The sequence below is a fragment of the Serinus canaria genome, chromosome 2, assembly GCF_022539315.1.
Source record: "Serinus canaria isolate serCan28SL12 chromosome 2, serCan2020, whole genome shotgun sequence".
In the NCBI taxonomy this organism is placed as follows: domain Eukaryota; kingdom Metazoa; phylum Chordata; class Aves; order Passeriformes; family Fringillidae; genus Serinus; species Serinus canaria.
The window spans coordinates 39605961-39627704 of record NC_066315.1 but is presented as its reverse complement, the minus strand read 5'-3'; the positions used below and the strand labels follow the sequence as shown (position 1 = coordinate 39627704).

Genomic DNA, 21744 nt, shown 5'->3' with positions numbered 1-21744 from the left:
AGATTTGGAACAATAGATTGTAAAAGTCTTCCTTCAAAATATGTTGCATTAAAATAGAAGCAATAGCAGGGACTGGGGATTTCTATTCATTCCAGAAAAATGATAAACATTGACAGCAGCAGGGGCAGAATTTTATCTGCATCAAATAAAAAACAAGGTGCAGCACTTAAATGTTACAAACAAATAATTTGTATTCCGTGTTTTGATTTTCATAGCTCTGCTTGGATAATGCCAGCAGCGTTTGGTCATTTCAGCCTCTGTGTCTCTCTGGCATCACATCTGTATTGGTTTGGCACAGAGTTAACAGGGGGGCCACAAAGATGGATCATGTGGGAAGCTGCTGGAAGCTTCCACCATGTTTAGCAGAGCAAATCCCTGATGGCTCTGAAGATGGGCATGCTGCTGGCCAAAGCTGGGCCAGTGTGACAGGCTGGTAACTTCTCTGTGATGACATATTTAAGAAAAAAATCTTAACAAAGGACACACAGTTTTTTCTTCGAGTCAGAGAAGAAGAGGAGATGAGAACATGTGAGGGAAACAACACAGGCTCACCAAGGTCAGTGGAGAAGGAGGAGAGGAGATTCCAGAGCCAAAATTCCTCTGCAGGCCCTGGTGATGACTATGGTGGAGCAGCTGTGCCCCTGCAGCCAATGGGGATCCATGGGGGATGCAGAGATCCACCTGCAGCCCGTGGAGGAGTGGGTGGATGCCTGGAGGAGGCTGTGATCCAGTGGAAGACCTGGTGGAGAGAGAGGGCCCTAGCTTCCAGGCTGGAGCAGCCTGTCCTTGGAGAGCTGCACCCCATGAAGAGAGACCCATGCTGCAGCAGGTTTGGGATGACTGTGTGCCCATGGCAGGGACTCACATTTGCAGCAGGTGCAGGAGGCTGCTGCTCGTGAGAGTGGTCCCACTCTGGGGCAGTTCATGGAGAACTGTCTCCAGTGAGAGGGACCCCATGGCCTCACAGGGGAAGGACTCCTCTCCCAGAGCAGTGGAGGAAAATCTTGGTGATGAACTGACCAAAACCTCCCAGCCCTGTCTCCCTGCACTGTCAGTGGGAAGGAGGGAGGGGCTGGGATGGGGGGGAGATGGGAGGTGGTGTTTTAAGGGCTTATTTTACCTCTCGTTATCCTTCTCTGATCCTCTTAGTAATAAACTTCACTTTGATACTGAAGTTGGGCCTGATTTGCCCTTGAAATATTTCTCCCAGTCCTCATTTCACTCATAAAGCCTTTGTTAACATTTTTTTCCATGTTCCACCTTTGCCCAGCTGTGACAGGGGAGGGTGGGTGAGCAACTCTTGTGGGTGCCTGGCATTGGGCCAGCATCAAACCACGACAACAAATTTCAAGTTGATTTCATTTTTACTACTATCTTCTTTGTTACACAGGTTTTCTTTATCCAAAACTGCAGTTTGTTATCTAAGATAGAAGAGAGCAAATCTTCCAGTTCTTGTCCCTGGGAACCTACTACCTTTGTCCAGTCTGTTATTTTTCCTTTGTTCAGTATTTGCTTCTGCTCTGTCATTTGTTTCATTTTTCTCACTTTCAGTGCTTGTTGTGAAAAGACTGTCACCAAGAACAAAGCCTTATATGCAAAGGATAGAAATAATTTTAGTTTAAGAGTTTGAAAGTCTTGCTCTAAATTTAGAATCACACTTCACCAGGTACTGTGCAGTCCTGGACTAACAGCTAAGTCTAGTTTTATGTGTGTATGCACAAGTGACACTTCAATTTTTGGTTTTTCTAGTGAGTGTTGGAAAAGGACAATATCTAACATTGCCTTTTTTGTTTTTTCATGTCAGAAAAATGATGAGAAGTTGAGTCTGCATCGTAGCAGCAGTGGAGTGCAGTTTTGTTTTGTCAGTTGCAAAACAGAAAATACTGACCTTCCAGTTGTCAGTTATCAGTCTGCAAATGGAAAAGATGAGGAAAGAACATAGGAAGCAGTCCTGGTAGAGGGTGACAGGACTATGGAGAAAGGTAGGCATTAGCAGAAAAAGCATCAGGTGCTATCATGCTGGTCAGAGGTGGATTAAAAGGTTCTTTTTCGTTTGTATGTGCAGGAATTTTCTCTGAATGACAATGAGATAGACATAGTGGACAATTCAAGCAGCTCCAGTTCAAGTAATTTGAAAGAGTCTGCTGTTGGTAAGATTCTTCAAGAATGAAATGTGCACATCTTTCTAACAATAAAGCAGTTTTTAGTCCAGCATATGAGGGTATTTCATAGTTTGTCCCACGATCACAATCTGTTGTTACCCAAGTAGAGAAAATCACTGTGCCTCTGTGACTGCCATATCCAGTTTCATACATTTGGTACCACCAGGACTTCATGCAGCTTGTCCCCATATTTTGCTGTAGCAACTATGAAAACTGGAGTATTATGGGGCTTCTTGAGAAAGAAGGTGGTTTTTAATTTAAACATAAGATGACTAATATTGATAAGAAACAGATGGAAGAGTGTGAAGAAGAAAGTTGAAAGAGGCAAGCTTTAGCTGTCTGGAAGAATTGGCTGAATGGAACTGAAGGAATGTGCAGATTTTAATTAGGACAGAATTATGTGACAAAACACAGCATTAATTCTGCTTATAGTTATTTATGGTAATCAAATTGGAAAACACCAGCTGTGTTGGGTGTTATCTCAAGTAACATTTTTTTGGGATTTTATTTCCAATTTGAAAATTAAAAAAAAAATCAACTCAAAAAACACTAGCACTAACCACTATGAGTTTACTTGCTAGATTGTGAGCTACCATGAACTACCTATTAAATGCAGTGGGATTCTGATTAGTGAAATCAAAGTGAATTTTATACTCGGAAAAAAAAGAGATGGGTGTTAAGCAAAATTTAAGATTTCTACTAATAAAATATGGGATGATTTAGATGTACTCTTAAAAGGTAAAGGGAATGTAGTTGTCTGAAGATTAGAAAACATTGTTGCTGCAAATGTCCCAGGCTTCAAAAAACCTAGAATAACATTATTTGTTTGTAATCCTATATGGTAGCTAGGTTTTATTTCATATTTTTGTCCAGATACTGAAGAGCTCTGATGAGCTCTTTTTACTGAAGCCATTAGTGCAGGGCAAATAATGATTTGGTAATTCTACTTAAAATCCATTAAAATGATTTGCTAATTGTAACTGGATAGCCTGCCATTCTGAAGGCTGGAGGACCTGTGGCTCACCAGCCCTGAGATGATTGTCAAAATTTTACTAAAAAATAATAATTTTAGAAAGCACTTTTTTGTGGCCACTTTCTTGTGCTAAGAGAGCAACAGGAGAAGGCTGCAGGATAGAGGGAAGCCTTGGATAACTGTGGGAAGGGGTTTGCATAGAATGAAGCCCTTGAGAAAAAGCAGGTTCCAGAGACAAAGTTCTGTTCTGTGTTCCTACTGAAGAATAACACATTGTGTGTCTCACAGGAATGTACTTCTTTGTGGGCTAGTTCAGAAATTCTGCGTACAGAAATTTGAAGCCTTTGTGTAGTTTGTAACTTGCCACATCCAAACCATTAGTGGTAATGTTTTCCTTGCAGCTAATTTTTCTTAAGATTTTGACATTTACAAAATATCAGCTTTTCCTAATATTTGAATGTTACCCTTCCATATTGCCATACTTTAAATTAAATATTTTAAGTGGAAAAATCCCATCAGTTCTTATCAGTCTTGGTAGCTTTAATCAGTGTTTCTAGAAGTCATCAATTTTTCTCCTGGCATAGAGGAGAAAATAACAATAATTAAATAAAAAATAATCAAAATACAATAAAAATAAAAAATAATAAATAATAAAATAATAATAAATAATGATCCTAATTATTATGGAGATACTTCAGGATTGTTTTTTCAGGAAAATAAAAGTCTTACAAGCAGTCTTAAATTCTTAGATCAGCTGTAATTTCTACTTCATGTTGAAGTCAGTGTTATAGATCAGTTGTAATTAATGCTGAAAAATGTTTCTACTTTTCAGGGGTAAAGAAAAGATGACTTAAAAAAAATTATAAATTCAGGGTACTTGGGTATTGCTTGAGAAATGTTCCATTCATTAATGGAACATTTGGCTAACAGAGTTTGAGTTATCAGCCACGGTTTTGTCAAGCCTGTCAGCATTACAGGGGGAAAGTGTGGCCAACTTTGATCTAGTTAAATTGGAAATTTCTAACATGAAGATGAGAGTTTTAGTTTCAGGTATATTGATGAGGATCGTGAAAGGATTTGTCCAATCGTGCTGCCATCACATCATTCTCAGAGAAAACGTGATCATTCTAATTTGAAACTAGGGTGGTATTTTGCAAAAAGGTGCGATATGCTGAGCTGTTCAGTAGCACAGACACTGGTATGGGTTTGTCAGTGTAATAGGGGGAAGCTTTTTTATAGTCCCATATTGTCATAAAATTTTTAACAACTTTGCATACTCAGTGTTTTTCAATTATGCTTTAAAAAAGGCTTATTCTTCTTAGTACAGAATTTACAGACAATGTATTTCTACAAGACCAGCTCCTTTAACAAGATTGCCAGGTGCAGGTTGTATAGATTCTGGAATAGTTGCTCCTGGTACTTGAAACGATTAATCTTACAGGAACAAGATTCTGTACATTTCAGAAGCACAGAGGCAGCAGTGACAGATGCATTTTTCTTTTCCTGAAGTAATTATAATTTCAAATTATGAAGATTGACAGAGGATAGGGACATACTGAGTCAAAAAACTGTGAAGAATGATGGGATGGTAACAGTTTATTAGTTGCACTTTTTTTCTTAGTTTAAAATTACAAGGTTCCCAACTTTACCTTAGCTTAGTCATATTAAAGGGTTTTTTCTTTCATTTGGTTTATAGTGTAACCATATCTTTACTTCTGTTGGTAAAAACAAATAGCAGGAAAATCTGTGATATGTCTTAATGCATAGTAGTCCAGCAGAGCTGGTGTGTCAGTTGGGTGAGAATTGAAAAATTTAATTTTTTGTCTGGGAATGCTCTTTTGGACAATATTTTTTGTTTCCCTTAATCATGTTCATTTTCATCACAACCAGGACAGTGTCCTAAATACATTGAAGGACAATTCTGTGTAAAGTCTGCTGTTAGAAAACCCTGGTCTAAGGCTCTATGTACTCCTAACCTTCCTCCCAATACAGAGGTAGCATGCAATAGACTCTTTTCAGAGTTGCTCAGGCTTTTCAAGAGATTAGGAAGTCTCAAAACACTGTCCAGTTGTGCAGCTGTATCTTGTTTAAAAGTTTTTTTCTTACCTCGTAATTTGATTTATGCTTCTGGTATTTGGAGGAGTCTTTACACTTTTATATCTTGTGACCAATAAGCAAAGACACTGATATTCAGGATTCCTTTCCTGTAAGTGTTCAAAGTTACCATGTAATCAAGACACCACAGGTGTGCCTGAACAATATTCTAGTGATGTGACTCTAAAAGGGTCTCCTACATCTTTCTTTAAGAAATGCAACTGGTTTACACAGTGACAGGACTTGAGCCTTGTGCAGGTAATGCTTGTATCCAGTTGAATAATTAGGGATTTCTAGAGCTAGGATACTCTCAATATAGGTACTCTGCGTGCTTTATGTAGCAAGTGATTTGGCTCATCACTTAGATCATTTGTTTAGGTCATCACTTCACTCCAAACTTAACTACTTTTGAGGATAACAACAAGCAAATTATGAAATAAACCCCCATTCAGTAATGTAATTTGTTTTCTGGAGCCTGTGATTTGGGCTACATTGCAGGCAGATACCTTGTATCTTAAAAATTCTGAGGTCACACATATGAGCCTTTTTTTTTTTTTTTTTTTAATTCAGACCAGCTGTATTTGATGGATTTGGTGGCTTGACAAGACATTTCTTCTTTAGATAAGATGACTAGATAGATTGGTAAGTTTTTGGAATAGGATTGTCTGACATCTGCTATTTATGGTTTTTTGGTTTGTGAGGAGAAAGTTCAAGGAATTTCTTGAAAATTATTATTGCACCAAGAAATCTATCATTTGAACAATGGGTTGTCTGTGAAGTACTTGGGAGACCTTAGTGTGCTGTAGGCTTGCTTTTTTTGATTTGTCCAAGATTCCGATTTCTCTGGAGACCTCAGGCTAATGGGATTTTGTTGAAGTCATCAGCCAAGACCTGGTTTTCCTGTATGATGCCTGAGTTAAGTTGGAAGTATGTTTATGTCAACTTCTGTTGCTGTTCATGGAATCACTGCTAGCAGGAAAAAAACATAGCTGCTTGCTCTGCAAAAACGCTTAATTAACCTGATTGGGATTGTCCATTCCAGTGTATTGTGATTTGAAGGGCAGCTTACTAAGTTGCTATTTTTGAATAAATAAGGGTAATTTGACCTTACTCCTGAAAAGATCATTGAGTTGTCATTCAAAAAAACACTCTGCTTCCATTTCATTCAAGGAGATGCACTGAAGTTTTCTGCTTATGCAAAATTTTGATTCTATTTTCCTGCCAGTCTGATCAAACTTGGAAAGGTTTTCAGAGGCTTTGGTTTTCAGATACCATTGAAATGAAAGTTAAATCCAAAGCAGAAGTTACTATCTTCTCAGGTTTTTCTGTTCTTATGTTACCAGCTCTTCCCTTGCAATTGCCTGTTTAGGTGCCTGCAAGAGCAGAACTGAATTTCATATTAAAATGTATTTTTATGGTTTTTACTGATGTCAATGCATGTTAAGAAGTTAGTCTTAGAAGTTGCTCTAATTACATCAGCTGCTAAAGACCAAAGTAGCAGTCAGAGAAATTATTTATGCCTCATTTGATACTTTTTTTAGTGTCCTCGAGGAATCCAAATAGAGCTGTTCAGAACAGGGAGGCTGATGAGATTTAAAAGCTTTGGCTTTTGCATGTGGTTCACATTCTAACAAGAGTGGACACAAAACAGGAGAGAGATGGAGGCTTTGTATTTCATTTTCCTTGAGATTGTCTTGAACTGAAAAATGCCCTCTTGCAAGGCATTTGAACAGATCATATTGCCTTGCTCTTCCTATCCATGTCCAAGGAGTAGCCATGTTAAAAGGAAATATGGTCTAGGAAGACCTGAGCTGAACACCAGGATACACTGTGTGCTCCATGAGTTAACTTGCTGCATGTCTGTGCTGTTTCTTACTCCCTGACTGGCTCTGTATCATTAGCATAACTCATACACAGAAGACCAGGGATTATGGATAAAGTCATGAGTGTTCCTTGAATGTGTGGGTACTCATGTGAGTGTGTTTGTTACAATGATTTTTACATGTTTGGGTCTCCTTGTGTTTAGTTATTAAGTAAATTATTTTCCTGTGTTTTCATAGTGAGGAACAGAATGAGATTCCTCTCTCAGGTCTAGCTGCTCAGTGGGTCTCTAGCATAACAAAAAGCAGTAAATATAGGCCTGAAGGTTGTTTGCTATTGTTTAGTGATGTTCATCATCTTTTGGGTTTTGTTTTTTACCATTAATAAGTGTTTTCCTAACTTTAGCCTATGAATCAGAAAATATTGCATCCCTGCTGTGTACAGTCAGTGGTGAGACAGACTCTTTGGTGTGAAATATCATGCACTTGTAAATATGCTCATGAGAAGGCAGATTAGCAAGTCAAATGTGGTGAGTCATCAAACTGATCAAACAAATTTGGATATGAACCCTCTCCTGATAAGAGGCCATTTATTTGAAACACCCAAAGGGTGAAATATTTCAAACCCAATTTTGTAAATGAATGCATGAAAAGGGGGTTGTTTTTTATAAAATTCTAGCAAACATCTGTGTTCACTCTTAGCTTTCTAGCCAAGTGTTTTTAGTTACAGATTTTCTTGCATATATTCACATAATATGTTATGGTATTTGTTGTGATAGAATGTCTGAGGTTGCAACTCAAAATCCTTACCCCAAGCAACATGACTCACATCCACTCAGAGTTTCTACTTTTGTATTTATGCTATTGTGTCTGTGTCCTGAGCAGGTAAAATATCTGTTCCTTGAATAGGCACAATAATGTTTTTCATTTCCTTCACTTTCTAGGCCATGGGCTCTCTCTTTTTCTGTTTTTCTGTCTCATTAACAAAGTCAGTTGAAGAACTTTTGCTTCTATGAGGGCCTAGCTTATTTGCTCTTATGTAATTTAGCTGCTCTTATCAAAAAGTCTTTTGTGCTAGCTACCACGGAATTTTGGTGTCTGTTTTGCTAAGCAAAGTATCAGCAAAGATTAAAATGTTGTTTCTTTCTCTTTTATTCTCTCTCTGTGTCTCCTTTTTAGGGAGACAGATTTGGCCTAAAGATGTACAATTTCTTTCAGTTTTAAAGTGAGTTTGACAGATGAAAGCCTCCTTCAGATTTTTTTTTTAATTTATAGGATCTCCGAAAAGTAGGAAAAATATTTCAGAGTCCAACATAAAAGTATGTTTGAACATGACAAGATCTAAGACCCTCAAAAATATGTTTGCTCTACAGTTGCTCAAGAACAAATATAACTGCTGTAACAAGACCAACAATGGGAAAATGAGTGTAAGTTTGACATGAAATATTTTTTTTCCTTTCAGCTGTTTGAGTGATTCGATGCCTCTGTTCTTGTTTAGTGATAATGTTTATGATGTTACTAGTGTGGGAAAAAAGTCTCATGTAGACAAAGGTGCAGGCCTTGTATTAAAATACGTCAATTGTATGTGAAAATTGTAAGAATATCCTAATCTTGCTACTCAGACTTTCAGTTAGCAGAATTATCTTTTCATTAAACATAGACTAACCAAAATGAGACACCAGGGTGGTCTCAAATTACCATCCAAATTACCATCAAAAGAATGGTTTTACAGGAATGATTTAAGACAAATGCTTCAGAGTAATATTTGCTCTAAGATGATGTTTTCCAAGAACATGAATAATAGATGTCATCAAACATTAGCTCTCCTTCTACACATTCTTTGGCAGTATGCAATAAATTATTTCAATGCTTACATTCAGTTTTATTGCTGATTATGTTGACCCAATGACTGGTCAGTTTGCTGCCTTCAAGGCCTTGACTTCAGCAGGAATATTTTAAAAGGAAGGTATTGCAGGTGTTATTGCATATAGATAATCAGCAAATGGATTGGTACCAATAAATATCTGGTGAACCTCTAAGAGCATGGGCAAATATTCAGTCTCCTTGTCCAGACTGGAGACAACCTTGTGGCTATAGTGGTAGCAGTAACTGTAACAATTTAATGCAAATCCTGGTGCATATTCTGTGGACACCTTGTCAGCCTGTGTTGTTACTTCCTGTAATGACTTTCTGGCAAAATTTATTAAAATACTCTGTCAGGCTGAGATTTTTGTTATGATGCAAGCAAATTTTTGATACATCAAAAAGCAACTTGATGGTCAAGTGGGGGTTTGGAGCTTGTTTAATGCTGTTTTTTAAATGTTTTGACACCATGTCTGGGAATAGAAGATATTAACTGTGTGTTGTACATTTCTTTTAAAGAGAAAATAATATTTATGTGTTTGTTTCAGGTATAATTAAACAAAGTTTTAGTGTTTCTGAAAGACAGCCTCAGAAAAGGTAGGTGTAATTTATTATTTAAATATACTTGATCGTTGTTACTGTCAATTCCAGTTGGTTGTTTCACAGTGGAACAGTTCCTCAAGTTCCTTCATGAAATATGTCCTTGGTTACCTTCATGGCTTCATTTTACCTCAACCTAGGACACCAGTTCTGTTTGAGAATGTTAGAAGGTGTTTGCACACAAAAGCTTTACATGATAGATTCTTGTAACAATGGACCTTGCTGCTGAAACTTAAACTGACATCAGTTGATTGTCCAAATTCTGGTTTAATCTTTTTAAACAGATATTTTTCCATAGAAAATGGTGCTTGTGTATTTGATAGTTTAGAGTATGTTGTAGTAGTGTAGAGTAGTATCTTGTCCCTTGGAACTCCTCTGGACTTACTGTGTGAGCATAAACACCCATTTCTTGCATTTTGGAGGCCTCATTTCTTCAAAAAGGAAACAAACAACAGCAAAATAGATCATACCATCCCTCTTCCAAAGATCTGCCTTTTTCTTCTATTTCCTCAGTAATGCATCAAACACATTCTTGACCATTCATTTTTCTGATCACTTTGGCACCACCCTTATTCAAAAATCCTGTTAATTATTTCTTCATTTCTGCTTTTCTTTCATAACTGGAAAAAACCTCTCAAAATCACCCTTGGCTGCATCTTCCTCTCAAACATTTTTCATTTTACCTTTAGCTTAGCCATATAAGTATTTATAATGATAGCATTGATTCTTTTCCTGTGTTTCTCCAAAGACCCTGTTTGAGTCAAGTGCAATATCTTATTTTTGCTTTCAGAATGGTTCTTAGCACAACACCATCCCATCTGCCATTTATCCCTTCCTAACCTTACATCTTTTGCAGTCCTGTTACAGTCTCCCCATGCTTGAGCATTGAATAAGGCACATTTTCTTTCTCTTTGTAGAAACTCACTGCTTTACAAATCTCTGCCCCTCACATTATCATCAGCAAAATTATTTCCCTGTCTTAACTTGTAACTACTCCTTGAAACTGTGGTTTTCCCCACTGCCACAAAAACAGATAAAAGTTCTTGCCGTACTCGGGCTATTGTGGCTGCCATCCATCAGGACATCACGTTTGTTCTTTCAGTTCCCTGGTGTCTGTGCCCATTTGTTATTGCTTATCTCTGCTAGTGAGATCTGCAGGCTGGGAAAGTGTTTGTCTTAGAGTTTATTGAAGGATCTAGCACTGATACATGAAGACCTGTGTTTCTGACATTGAGATATTGCTATCCTGGTGATGTAATACCAATTTTTTCCCCCCTTTACTAGCACTGATCAAGGAAAGAAACTTTTATTTAGTAGAAGTCATTCTATTTTGGACATGCAGAGTAAGGCAGCCTTTAAAAATGCACGGTTGTAAACTAGTGAATTTGGACAGATTTCCTTTAGAGAGAATTCCTTTGGAGAAGGAATCAGGGAATACTGCTATTTTCTCTACAATCATTGATGCCAAACACAATTAAAACTTTTTCTTTTTTTTAATAATGATAGATTATGTTGACAGTTCTGGATCAAGACTGTGATCAGGTAATTCAGCGCTTGCAAGAAATTCAAACTTTAACTTACATTAAAAATAATGATTTTCAAGTTTTTGAACATTATTAAATTATTCTCCCATTGCATATAGAGTTTCCTCTTTTATTTCTTCCTCTTTATTGCCTATTGATCTGCTTTTAAGAGAACCTTCACTCACCCACAGGTCCCACACTAAGAAAATCAAGTGTTTGTACGTGATGAGATGGCAGTTTCATAGTTGTAGCTCTTTGCAATGTGAAACATCATGGTTTTATTTATAATCGTATTTTTAAATGTTGGAAAAAGAGATAATTACATTTTACATACAAATATGTTATCTGAAGTATTGTTAAGGTACTTCTTAAAAGTATGAATTTTAATAGTGAATCAGTAAGATCTCATATTAATTGTCATTATCCCAGCTAAACTTCTGCAGAATGAAATGGGAAATTCTCCTGTAAAATGAATATTTCATACAGCCCTTGCAAATTATGTATTTATACATTATGATTGATGAAACATATTTTCCATTTCAAGTACTTTTCCTTTTACTGAGAAGCTTCACACCCTGTAAGTTGCTAAGCTGTGATTTCAGAATGCATATTGTCTGAAATATAAAATTATTTTGATCAGTTAAGATATTGATCTTCTCAAAAAAGTACTTGTTGTCTGTACTAAGTTCTATTTTACTGCTTTTAATATAAAAACTGTATTAAGAATTTTAATTATGCAGAACAAATCCAAATTTGATGTCAACCTTCTATAGTTTCAGTGCTGTTTGCTAAAGGATGCCAGGTAATAACAACTCAGTTTAAACATCATGTATGTGAGGTATAATCATCTACAGAAAAATACTTTAGCCTTTGTTGATATTTTCAGTTCTGTGAGTAAATCCATTATCTTTTGTCAGTGATGTTTTCCTTTTGGATATAAGTCTTAAAAGCTTTGGTCAAGTCTTCAGCAGCCTAGTGTCACATGTACCCTCATCTTCCAAATAATGCTATACTTCTGTATTTAAAAAAAACCAAACCAAACAATCCAGGAACTTGGAGTGGTCCAGAGTGTGTGGACTTCATGGGAGCTCCTAAAGTCTTTGAGGCACACAGATACTACAAGTAGACATTAAATCTGGTCCTCCTAGACCTTTAAGTCATATTGTTGCTGTCATACTAGAAAAGAGAAAAAGCTCCATAAGCTGAATAACAAAGAAATCCAAATTATGTACTTCTTGGTCTTTGCTGCTTACTGTTATCATTCTAAACATATTTCTATTCAGAAAAAAAAAATTAAGACCTACAAAAGAAAAGACCCTGATTTATTTACTTTTGGTTTGTAATACAAGCTGTTGATAGGAAAAGAGACAAATACCACAGAACAGGGAGCAGTGAAAAAGGGAACACATCAAAGAGGCCAAGGTTTTATGAGTGTGCTTAACATTACTGAAGATTTTTAGGCTATAATGGCAAGACTACACTGGATTCTTTTGGGCCTTGATTATATCAGTACTGAAACAATTGGTAGAGAGGTGAAAATGAAGCAAAAAAAACTAAATCAAAATTGTTCTTCAGGTGGCATGTATTTTTAGATTATTATAGCATGGCTTCCACTGTCACCTTGAGCAGAACCAATGTAAGCAAGTTCTTCTTTAAGTGACTTGGAGGAAATACAAAGCTTCTTTTCCTCTTACTGATTATTAAGAGAAGACCTAGGGAAAATATGTCAAACTGAATTTCACTTGGCTTTCTCAAGATATCTGCCAAAAGGCACTGCAACACAAAACCCCAGCAATGTCAATGGTGTTGTCTTCCTGGTCCTACTAGAAATGTGTCTCCCTGTGGTAGAGAAAGATGTTTATCTGTATTGCTTTATTTCTGTGGGAGCATAGTTCAGATCTGGATGGTCTGAACTATGATAATATTTATGAATATCTTTCTTCTTATTAAAGTAACCAGCACAGAAATTCATCAGTAAAAAAGCGGCAATAGTTCTGTGGTGGACTAGTTAATGTTGGTATTTGGATTTCCTCACCCTCCCAGTAGAATTGTTAATCTTGACATAAGATCACATTGGAGGGGAAAAAAAAAGGAAATTTTCTGTGGTTGTAAATTTATACATAAGACTTGATGATCCTCAGGGTGTTTCTGTGAGAGTAAATGTTAGAATATCTAAATTAGTCTCTGAAGTGTGGTTTAGAGAAAATTGTATTTAGGAGAGGTACAGGGCTGCTGGCTGAAGTTCAATACTTTGGCCAAAGCTTTTTGCTTAGCTCCCAGGTCTAATGGTTAACTTAGAAAGAGTATTTTGTGAACTAATGTTCTTTTGTGATGCACTAGGTGTTTTATAGTGGAAGTCTGCTGACAAACTTTTATTTCATCTCTGGGTCTAACATATGTATGTCTTTAATGCACAAGATTAAAAATCCTAGACAATAGATTTACCTCATTGAAATAGTCCACATCAGACATATTATTATAATGCTTAGGGTAGAATGAAAATAAATTCAATAACATCAAAATATGTAAAAAGAGTATCTTGTGTTAGTCTATGTAAAAAAATCAGTCACGAAAACTATGTTTGTCATATATTTATCCTTTTGAATAAATGTGACAAAATTCTAACAATTGTTGAGGTACATTACTACTGCCTCCCTCATGGAGTAATTTAGTGATTCAGAGAAAGGGATTTTCTTTTGAAACACATTGTCACTTACATTGTCTAAATTTTTAACATTTTAGATTATCCTTTTTTTTTGTTCCCAGCATTATTGGGAAAACAAGTCAAGCATTTCAACTTGGTATTTACAGCTACAAGTTTTAAACATTGTATGCTATTACTGTGCTAAGGCAACAAAATGAGCTGCCCTCCTGATTTTACTGTTGCCATCTACAGCTTGGCAGGAATTGCTGTATCACAAAGGAAGGTGCATCAGATCAGTGACCCTGTTCAGCAGATCCTTCTTCAGCTGCACAAAATTATCTTCAGCACTCAAGTATGCATTGCTGTTGCTTCTGACATTCTGTACTTTTTAGTCATTTGCTGTTGTCAAAATGATGTTACTGCAAAGTGCTGCTAATTTAGTTACTGTTCTTTAAAAACAACAGAACTTGACATTTTTGCAGATGGCAGGATGCTTTAAAAATATATCATTAAAATAAAGACTAACTTTGAATATTAGTATGTGGAGGATGGCAATAATTGAGTCACATAAAAAAAAAGCTGTAGCTCACCTCAGAAAAATGGATTGTACAGTAAAGTATTTTTACAACATTCTGTCATTCCAGCAATATGACTGCTTAAGGTGACAATATCATATACTGACACTGAGAGTTAATAAAATGCTTTCCTCTGTGGTAATAGTTTTGATAATTTTAAGTTGTATTTTAATTATCAGTACATAGCAATGCTCTCTTGGGAGTTTTAGTGCAATAAATGAAATCCTGAACCTATTAACTTTTTGAAATGTCAGATATTTTTTCAAATTTAAGATTGATTCTAAAATTAAGTTCAACTGTTTCACAGTGAGAGTTGAAGTTATTTTATGTTGATTCCACAACAAAAATGGAGCTGAGCTGATACAAAATCTGCCTTGAGTTCTCACCTAAAAATGTGATTGGAACTTCTTTATTCTGCAGAAAGATGGCTACCACACAGCTATTTGAAGCATTTGCTATTATTAGAGAAAAGCTTTTTATTTTCCAAACTGAAGTGTTTACATTTGGGATATGATGTTTATCACCTCAGGGCTTTTAAGATTGATCAGACAAATTTGTTTGGTTTTGTTTAGAACAGAAAACGGAACTTAGATGTGCTTGACATGACTCTTTTGTTTTTTTTTTTTCTTTTTAATTGTCAACCTTATCAAAACAGGTTATACAAGAATTAAATCATCAGAGACAAAGGAAACAAACATTATTTAAAATAATTGGAAATTATATCCTTGTCCTATTAGCAAAAATGAGGCTATTCAGTTTTTACATGGTATTTTAGGAGTATGTCCAAGGTGCTCTATTAGTTCTTTCTGTTGAAGGAGGTTTTCTCAAGTGGCTTACTAGTTAATATGAGTTATTGTAATGTGGATGCTCAAGAACTGAGAACTAACAGCAGCTCAAAAACTGGCTCAGAATTGACCACGGTAGCGGCAGCAACAGCTTTTCTCTGATTTCAGAGAAACCAAAATCCACACCTGTACTTGCTTACTGTGTTCCACATGCCTCCATTGCACTTGTTTATGCTTTAACAAACCTGAGGTGCAGTATTTTTTATAATAGACAGCTGTTTTCTCAAACTGTCACATATTCCAGCTGACAGTTCTAAACTCAAGTTTGCAAGGAAGAGTTCTTGCCTGTTAGTTCTTGGCTGCTAGCAGCCTTCCCTGTTTCCATGGGAACAAGAGTCAGAGTGATCTCTGGAAAACAATGTAAGAGAAAGCTTTTTAAAAAGCGTTATGTAAATCCTTGGCTTTTTTTTTTTTTTTTTTAACTGATCTGACAACTGATTTCATTAAAACAAAAGCTAAAATTGAACACTAGTGCCTGAGGCAACTCTAAATTTCTCAAGCACTGGACTTGTTCTTTACCATTTCTGCTTCAGAATATCCCAGTATCCCCATGGTACATTAACTACATGCTGCAGTGGTGTGTAATCCATAGAATATGTTGTCAGCCTTTCCTAAGGCATCATTTTTTCACTCTATCAGAGGCTAAGGAACATTCAACTTCTGACTTAAAGCACATGTATAGGGCCTAATCTGCATGAATAAAGAGTAGTGTCTGTCTGTAAGGAAAAAAAAAATCTCTGCATGCCAGCAGCTGTCTGGAAAAGTCTTTTGTGCTTAGCATGTGACATTGATCCCTGGTTTGTTAGAGCAAATCAGGACTCCTGTGAAGACAATAAAACCATTCTGGATTTATAGCTGTCTAAGAGCAGTAATTTGTTCCAGTGGGAAAAATGTCTCTATAATGTCTGCTATGGCAGTGTTTGAATGTGAGTCATTAGTGGTCAACCCCTCTCTAAGTAGTCAAAAAGCTTCCTGAATTCAGTTGAGTGGTACTTCATGAATTTGCATCAATGAAATGATTATGAAATGTGTACTAGATGGGAGAAAATGATTGTTTTTCAAACAGTGTCTGAAGGTATAAGCAACTATGCAGAAACAACACAGAATATAAATTCAAAAGGGTAGTAACCACAGAATAGTTTTCAGACTGGGTTGATGTCATTGCAGTTCCAACAGCTGAAACTGAACATTTGCTGTTAGAACATAAAAATTATTTTAAAGGAAAAAAATACTTTAAAGTCTTCATTGAAGACTTCAATTACAAATAATGATATGTGGGGTTTTTCTTTGGGTTTTTTTTTTTTTTTTAATTTTCCTAAATATAGATGAAAGATGTGTTCTTTTTCAACAAGAAGGATACAGGAAAAAAAAGTATATTAAATCAGTTATGCTTTATAAACAAGTGAAAGGTAAATTACCCCCCTCAGGAAGCTGAAAGCAAAAGGGGTGCTCTGAATTTTGTTTAGACCCTTGAGGACCTTAAAAGAAGCCATTGAAGCCATTCTATGCACATTCAAGGATGGTCTAAGCTTCTTCATTAATTTCAGATGGAACATTTCATTATAGCCAACATGAAATCTAATGCAATGTTTTATGTGCTTCATCTGTAGAAGAATGTCCCAAATACCAGCACTTTGATCAGGGAGGCAAATCTGGTATTACCAGATTTTTCAAGGCTAGAGGAACTGAGTTACATGGTAAGCTAAGCCTAACAGAATGCACAAACAAAGGAGCCTTATTATATGTCACCAAATCAAGTCAAATCTACTGTTGTTTATCACCATGTCATTAGATATCTGTGTTTCTTTTTGCAGGGTAGCTACATTTCTCAGTAATGACACTTCTGAATAGGCCCTTTTTATGGTAGATGTAAGTGAATGGTGAAAGTGTATTTCTTAGTATCATGTAGCTTCCTCCAGCTTTGCAATGCAACTTGAAAGGGAGGATGGTTGAGAGATTCAACAAGTCCCTCTTCAGTCAGAAGAGCAATCCTTGTAAACTGAAATCAGAAATCAAAAAGGTGTGGTACACCATTTGCTACTTGTGGTCAAGTTTGTCTCTCTTCCCATTCAATCATGCTGTTGATACTAGTATCACAAAAATATAAGTGTAAGAGTCCATTTTCAAAAGGAAATATTTTAAATGTTTTCCAGCTATCCTATATTTGGAAAATATGGAGTCTTCTTAAGTAAGAAGTTTTTGCAGGTTGGTTTCAAGTTTGTATCTTGTCATTAGAAGTCTTTCTGTAAATGGAAAGGACCTGTTAGCTCCTAAGACACAAAACCAGATTTCATCTCATCAGAGCCCAAAAAGGCAAGAGGAAGGGTAATGTAACTAGAGATTATAAAAGCTCTTAATTTATGCAAGCTCTGCTTTATTTGTTAATAGTTCCTTAATATTTTTCATATTTTGGACTGTATTCCTACTTAAACCATTAATCTTAAGAGAACAGTGTCCCAGAGTACCTTAAATATAACATACCTTGTCCTGCTGTTGCACAGTGTGCCAGCAACATTTTAGTGTCATCAGTTTAAAAGTACTGCAGATTTGTAAGAATAGCCTGACTGAAAAAACATTCTTGCATGTTTTCCAGTGACATGCTGGATTCTTTCCAGCAGAGGAAGATCTAATGACTAATATCAGAATTTCTAAATGTTCCTTCAGAATCTCTGAGAGGACTGCAATCAGGAAAGGGTTTGAACTTTACTTCCTTGGCATCTGTGTACTGTGGGATACTGAAGCTAAGTGATTTCATTTATGAGTTGATGATAAAGTAGGTATTAGATTTATTATTGTACCTAATATTTGATGACTACGTTAACTTATTGTCATTCACATAATTCTCCCTCTGTAACTTAATTTGATTATCACCTACTTCCACTGAATTATGGAATCTTCTGTGTGATTGTTTGCTGTGAAACAGAGTGATCCCAAATTCTGGATCCTTCCTTTGCTTTTGTAATAATTACCCTGAGGTTCTAAAACTTCCTGGAAGGTGGCACATTGGTAGTACGTTGGATGCTTCTAAAGATGCATAAGGATGCTTCTTTCTGAGCTATCAGTTTCATGCTGTCCTGTAAATCAAGTTGGAATTTACATTAAACAATTCCTGTATTTCAGCCACAACAGTAAATCTAAGAAATACCTGCTCGTTATGTATTGAGTTGATGTTTTCAGAAACAAATGCCCAAAAACATGGTAAGAAAAAGGAAGTGTTTATTATGAAATTAACCTAATTTTCAGGTGTTCAGAAATAAAGGAAATTATTTGTAAATGTTGTCAACTGTAAAATTGTGTTAACTTCAAAACTATTGGACTTTAACCTGTAGAAAAGGGAAGAAATACTTTATTTAAAAAGTAAATGGTAGTAAATTGAAAATGCTTGAAGCGTTGAATACAATTCTGGGCATTCTACCTTGAAGGAAATATCATTTGGATATAATTTTGAGGTAATGGGAGGAACCTAAATAGAGAAAAGAATGATGTTGAACTCTTACAGCAAATGTTGTTATGAGGTTGTACAATTTCTCGAAATAAAATTTTAAAATAATGGGGTTTTAACTATGCCAAGTTAGAAAACCTAATAAGAATTACAGACAAAAAAGATTCCTCCACTGATCAGTGGTGGGGTAAAGGTTTTCCAACAACAGGGATTCTTCTGTTTCTATAACTGTGAAAGTTATCATGCTGCAGAAATGCATAACTGAGATTTCTCTCCCATACACAAAGGTGGTCCTGTTAGACTTGTTACCTTGTTACCTGTAGATATTTTCAAGACTAGATGCTTTTAAGTTTAATGTCAGTATCATTGCTCATAAAATCAAGTAGCTGAACTTTCAGATTTCAAAAGCACTGAAATTCCTCTAATGGGAATTACACCACTTGAATATCAGCTAACAATTTCACTTGAAGAGTTTTAAAGACCAGAGTCATCAGCTGCTTCTCTCATAGGTTCAAGAGAATACACTTTCCTGTTTATCTTCACACAAATGTGTAGTTTGTGACATTTTTTTCAGATAATCTGAGCAATTCAGTGCTTTATACTAAGTGCAGCTTGCAATGTTCATTGTTTCTGGAGAGAAGAAGGATGTTTGTAATCGTGTTCACCACTTTTTCAGTAATCTAAAAAGTACTGAAATTTCTTTTGACTTCTTATTGCACTGAGAAACTTAAGAAAGTGTAAACTGCCTCCTAGAAGTCTGAGGTTTTGGCAAATGGGAAGGATGTACTTTTCAGGTCTTTATTTTTTTGGTCTTTTTTTTTTTTTCCCCTAGATGCTGCTGAATTGATTGAACCCAATATCTTCACAGCAGATTAGCATGGGGTACATCTTCCTTCAGGTGGAAATATGTTGCTTCCAGATGATAGAAAAGGTAAACAAAGCATCAAGAACTTCTGTAGTGGCGCATATTTTTCTAATAAAATGTATGGAATCAAAGCAGAAGGAATTGCTATGCTAAGATCAGTCTTTAAAGACAAAGTTATGTTGACCATAGTGATTTTCTAGGGGGGTTATTTGTTTTTGGTTTGGGGTTCTTGGTTGGTTAGGTTTTATTTTGTTCAACTCCTGGTAAGATACACAGTTCAGCACTGCTGGAACTTTCTACTGATTGAAGAGAGTACACTTTGAAATTATAAAGAAATATCACAGATACAAATAGTTTGATTCATCCATGAAAATTAATAGAAATGCTTGTTACTGAAAATGTCATACTAGGGATTTACCTGTCTTTGTGTATGATTTCTAAATCAATTCTTTTTAAACCCTTATGATGCTCTTTTGTCACGTTTGAAACAGTTGTAATGGGTTGATTTAATTAAGCCATAATTTTTTAATTAGCTAGATCAAGCCATATGAACTTGAGGAGGGAAAAATACACACACACACACACACACACACACATGTATATATATACTTTAGAAAATATGTGTCAGTTCTACCTTGGACTACTGATACTCAGCTAGACAAATCATAAACACCATGTAAAATCAAACCTGTCAGCTGTGGCATCATCCAGGGTGGGGAACTCCAATTCCTGGTTCAGAGACTTTATTCATCATGTGGTTTTTTTGTGCAATGGACATAATGGAAACGTTCAGGCTGTGTTTTGGTAATTGTGCCATTTACATTCCTCTAAATACAGAAGAAACAGTTTTGCAGTCCATGTACTAGAGGATACAGTAGCATTAAAATCTGTGGTGCCAGAAAGAAGAATGAGAAGCTCTATTTTTGATGGTCTTTGTGTGGAAAATACCATGTCTGTTCCAGCTTATTGCAAAAACCAGAATTAATACTAGGTGTCAAGGGTGACATTGGAGTAGGAAATGAGTTCCTAACAATCACTTTAAATATGAGCATTATTTTGTTCCTGCAGGCAATAATGCAATTTGTTGAGGTGCTCATTATCTGTAATTTTTGAATCTCTTAACCTGCAGACAATACTTTTGTCCTCACAAATTGCTGCTGGCTGTGTGCCCTTTCCACCATAAGTGGGAAAAAATAAGAAAGCTGCATTTCTCAGTTCTGTTACATTAAGTCTTTAAATTATTTTTCATTGGTTAGAATGCTTCCATAATGTGTGTGCACCAAATGTTCATATCATGCCACAAAACGACCACACCTTTTCAGGGGTCATTGTGCTCAGTGGGAGTTACTGATCGTGAAGCTTCTGGCTTGTCATTATGTTTGAAGTGGAATTGGAAGAAACTGATAAGGGAGCACAGATTCCAAATTCAGTAGTATAACATTCCTTGCCTTTTACTTGAAGGTATTCTTGGCACTTCTGGCATGGCAGAAGGGATGATATATGAGCAGTTGCAGGTAAGCTGTTATAGTTACCTATATGTCTTCATTTATTACTCTTAATGAACATAATTCACTGAAATTAGGTTCTTTTGTGTTATAGACTCTAACTGAGGAAGTTCTAGAGGAAAGTGGTAATTACAGTTTCTCTTCTTACAGGTCAGTCTAGTCAATTAAAAAGAGAAGGTTAATTATGAAGGGATAAACCCAAATGTATCATCTTCCTGTTTATGTGACTGCAATTCACTTTAAACTTGGTGCATGGACTGGAAGAAATGTATGTGGGACATGTTAGCTAATCTAAGCAGGTTTTTTTTGGCCACATCTGTTTTCTTCAATTAGATGAAAGAATCTTACAAGTCTGGCAGCAATTTCCTCACATTTTTCCCCACATAAACTCACATCTGAACAAAAGGTTAATTACATAGAAGAATATTTTATTTTAGCACTCTGCCATTACAGGGTTTAAAGGACAAAGCTGATATCTTTAGCAAAATGTTTGAGTACAGTGCAAAAGCCACTCTAAGTGTTTACTAGCACAAAAGTGCAGGGGATGAAAACAGATGTGGTGGTCTTTGAAACTAGGCAAATGCTTTGTCCTCAAGATGGTATATCTTTTCCTGCTGAAAAATTTTGACACCAGAAAGAAAACATATTAACTGTATAATTATTCATGTTTTTACCTGGTATCCTATTCTTTATAATCTCAAATAGTCTTTAAGGCAAAAGAAGCAATAACTGCTTCAATTAAATGAGTCTATTCTTGTCTTTACATTAATCACCACTTTAAAGTCTGGGAGACTGCAGTTAGGTTTTCTAAAACAAACAAATAAATGGATATA

The 21744-nt window shown here is 36.0% G+C and overlaps 1 protein-coding gene across 1 annotated transcript in view; it reads left to right on the top strand.

The window, feature by feature from the left end:
* Nucleotides 1-21071, top strand: part of NEK10 (NIMA related kinase 10) — an 80978-nt gene extending 59907 nt beyond the window's left edge. The window contains 9 exon segments of the mRNA XM_050971003.1: nt 1805-2008; nt 2066-2150; nt 9461-9509; nt 13932-14031; nt 17009-17121; nt 19153-19160; nt 19374-19472; nt 20868-20920; nt 21006-21071. Coding sequence (XP_050826960.1) covers nt 1805-2008; nt 2066-2150; nt 9461-9509; nt 13932-14031; nt 17009-17121; nt 19153-19160; nt 19374-19472; nt 20868-20920; nt 21006-21071 — 777 coding nt within the window.
* The last annotated feature ends 673 nt before the right edge of the window (nt 21072-21744 follow it).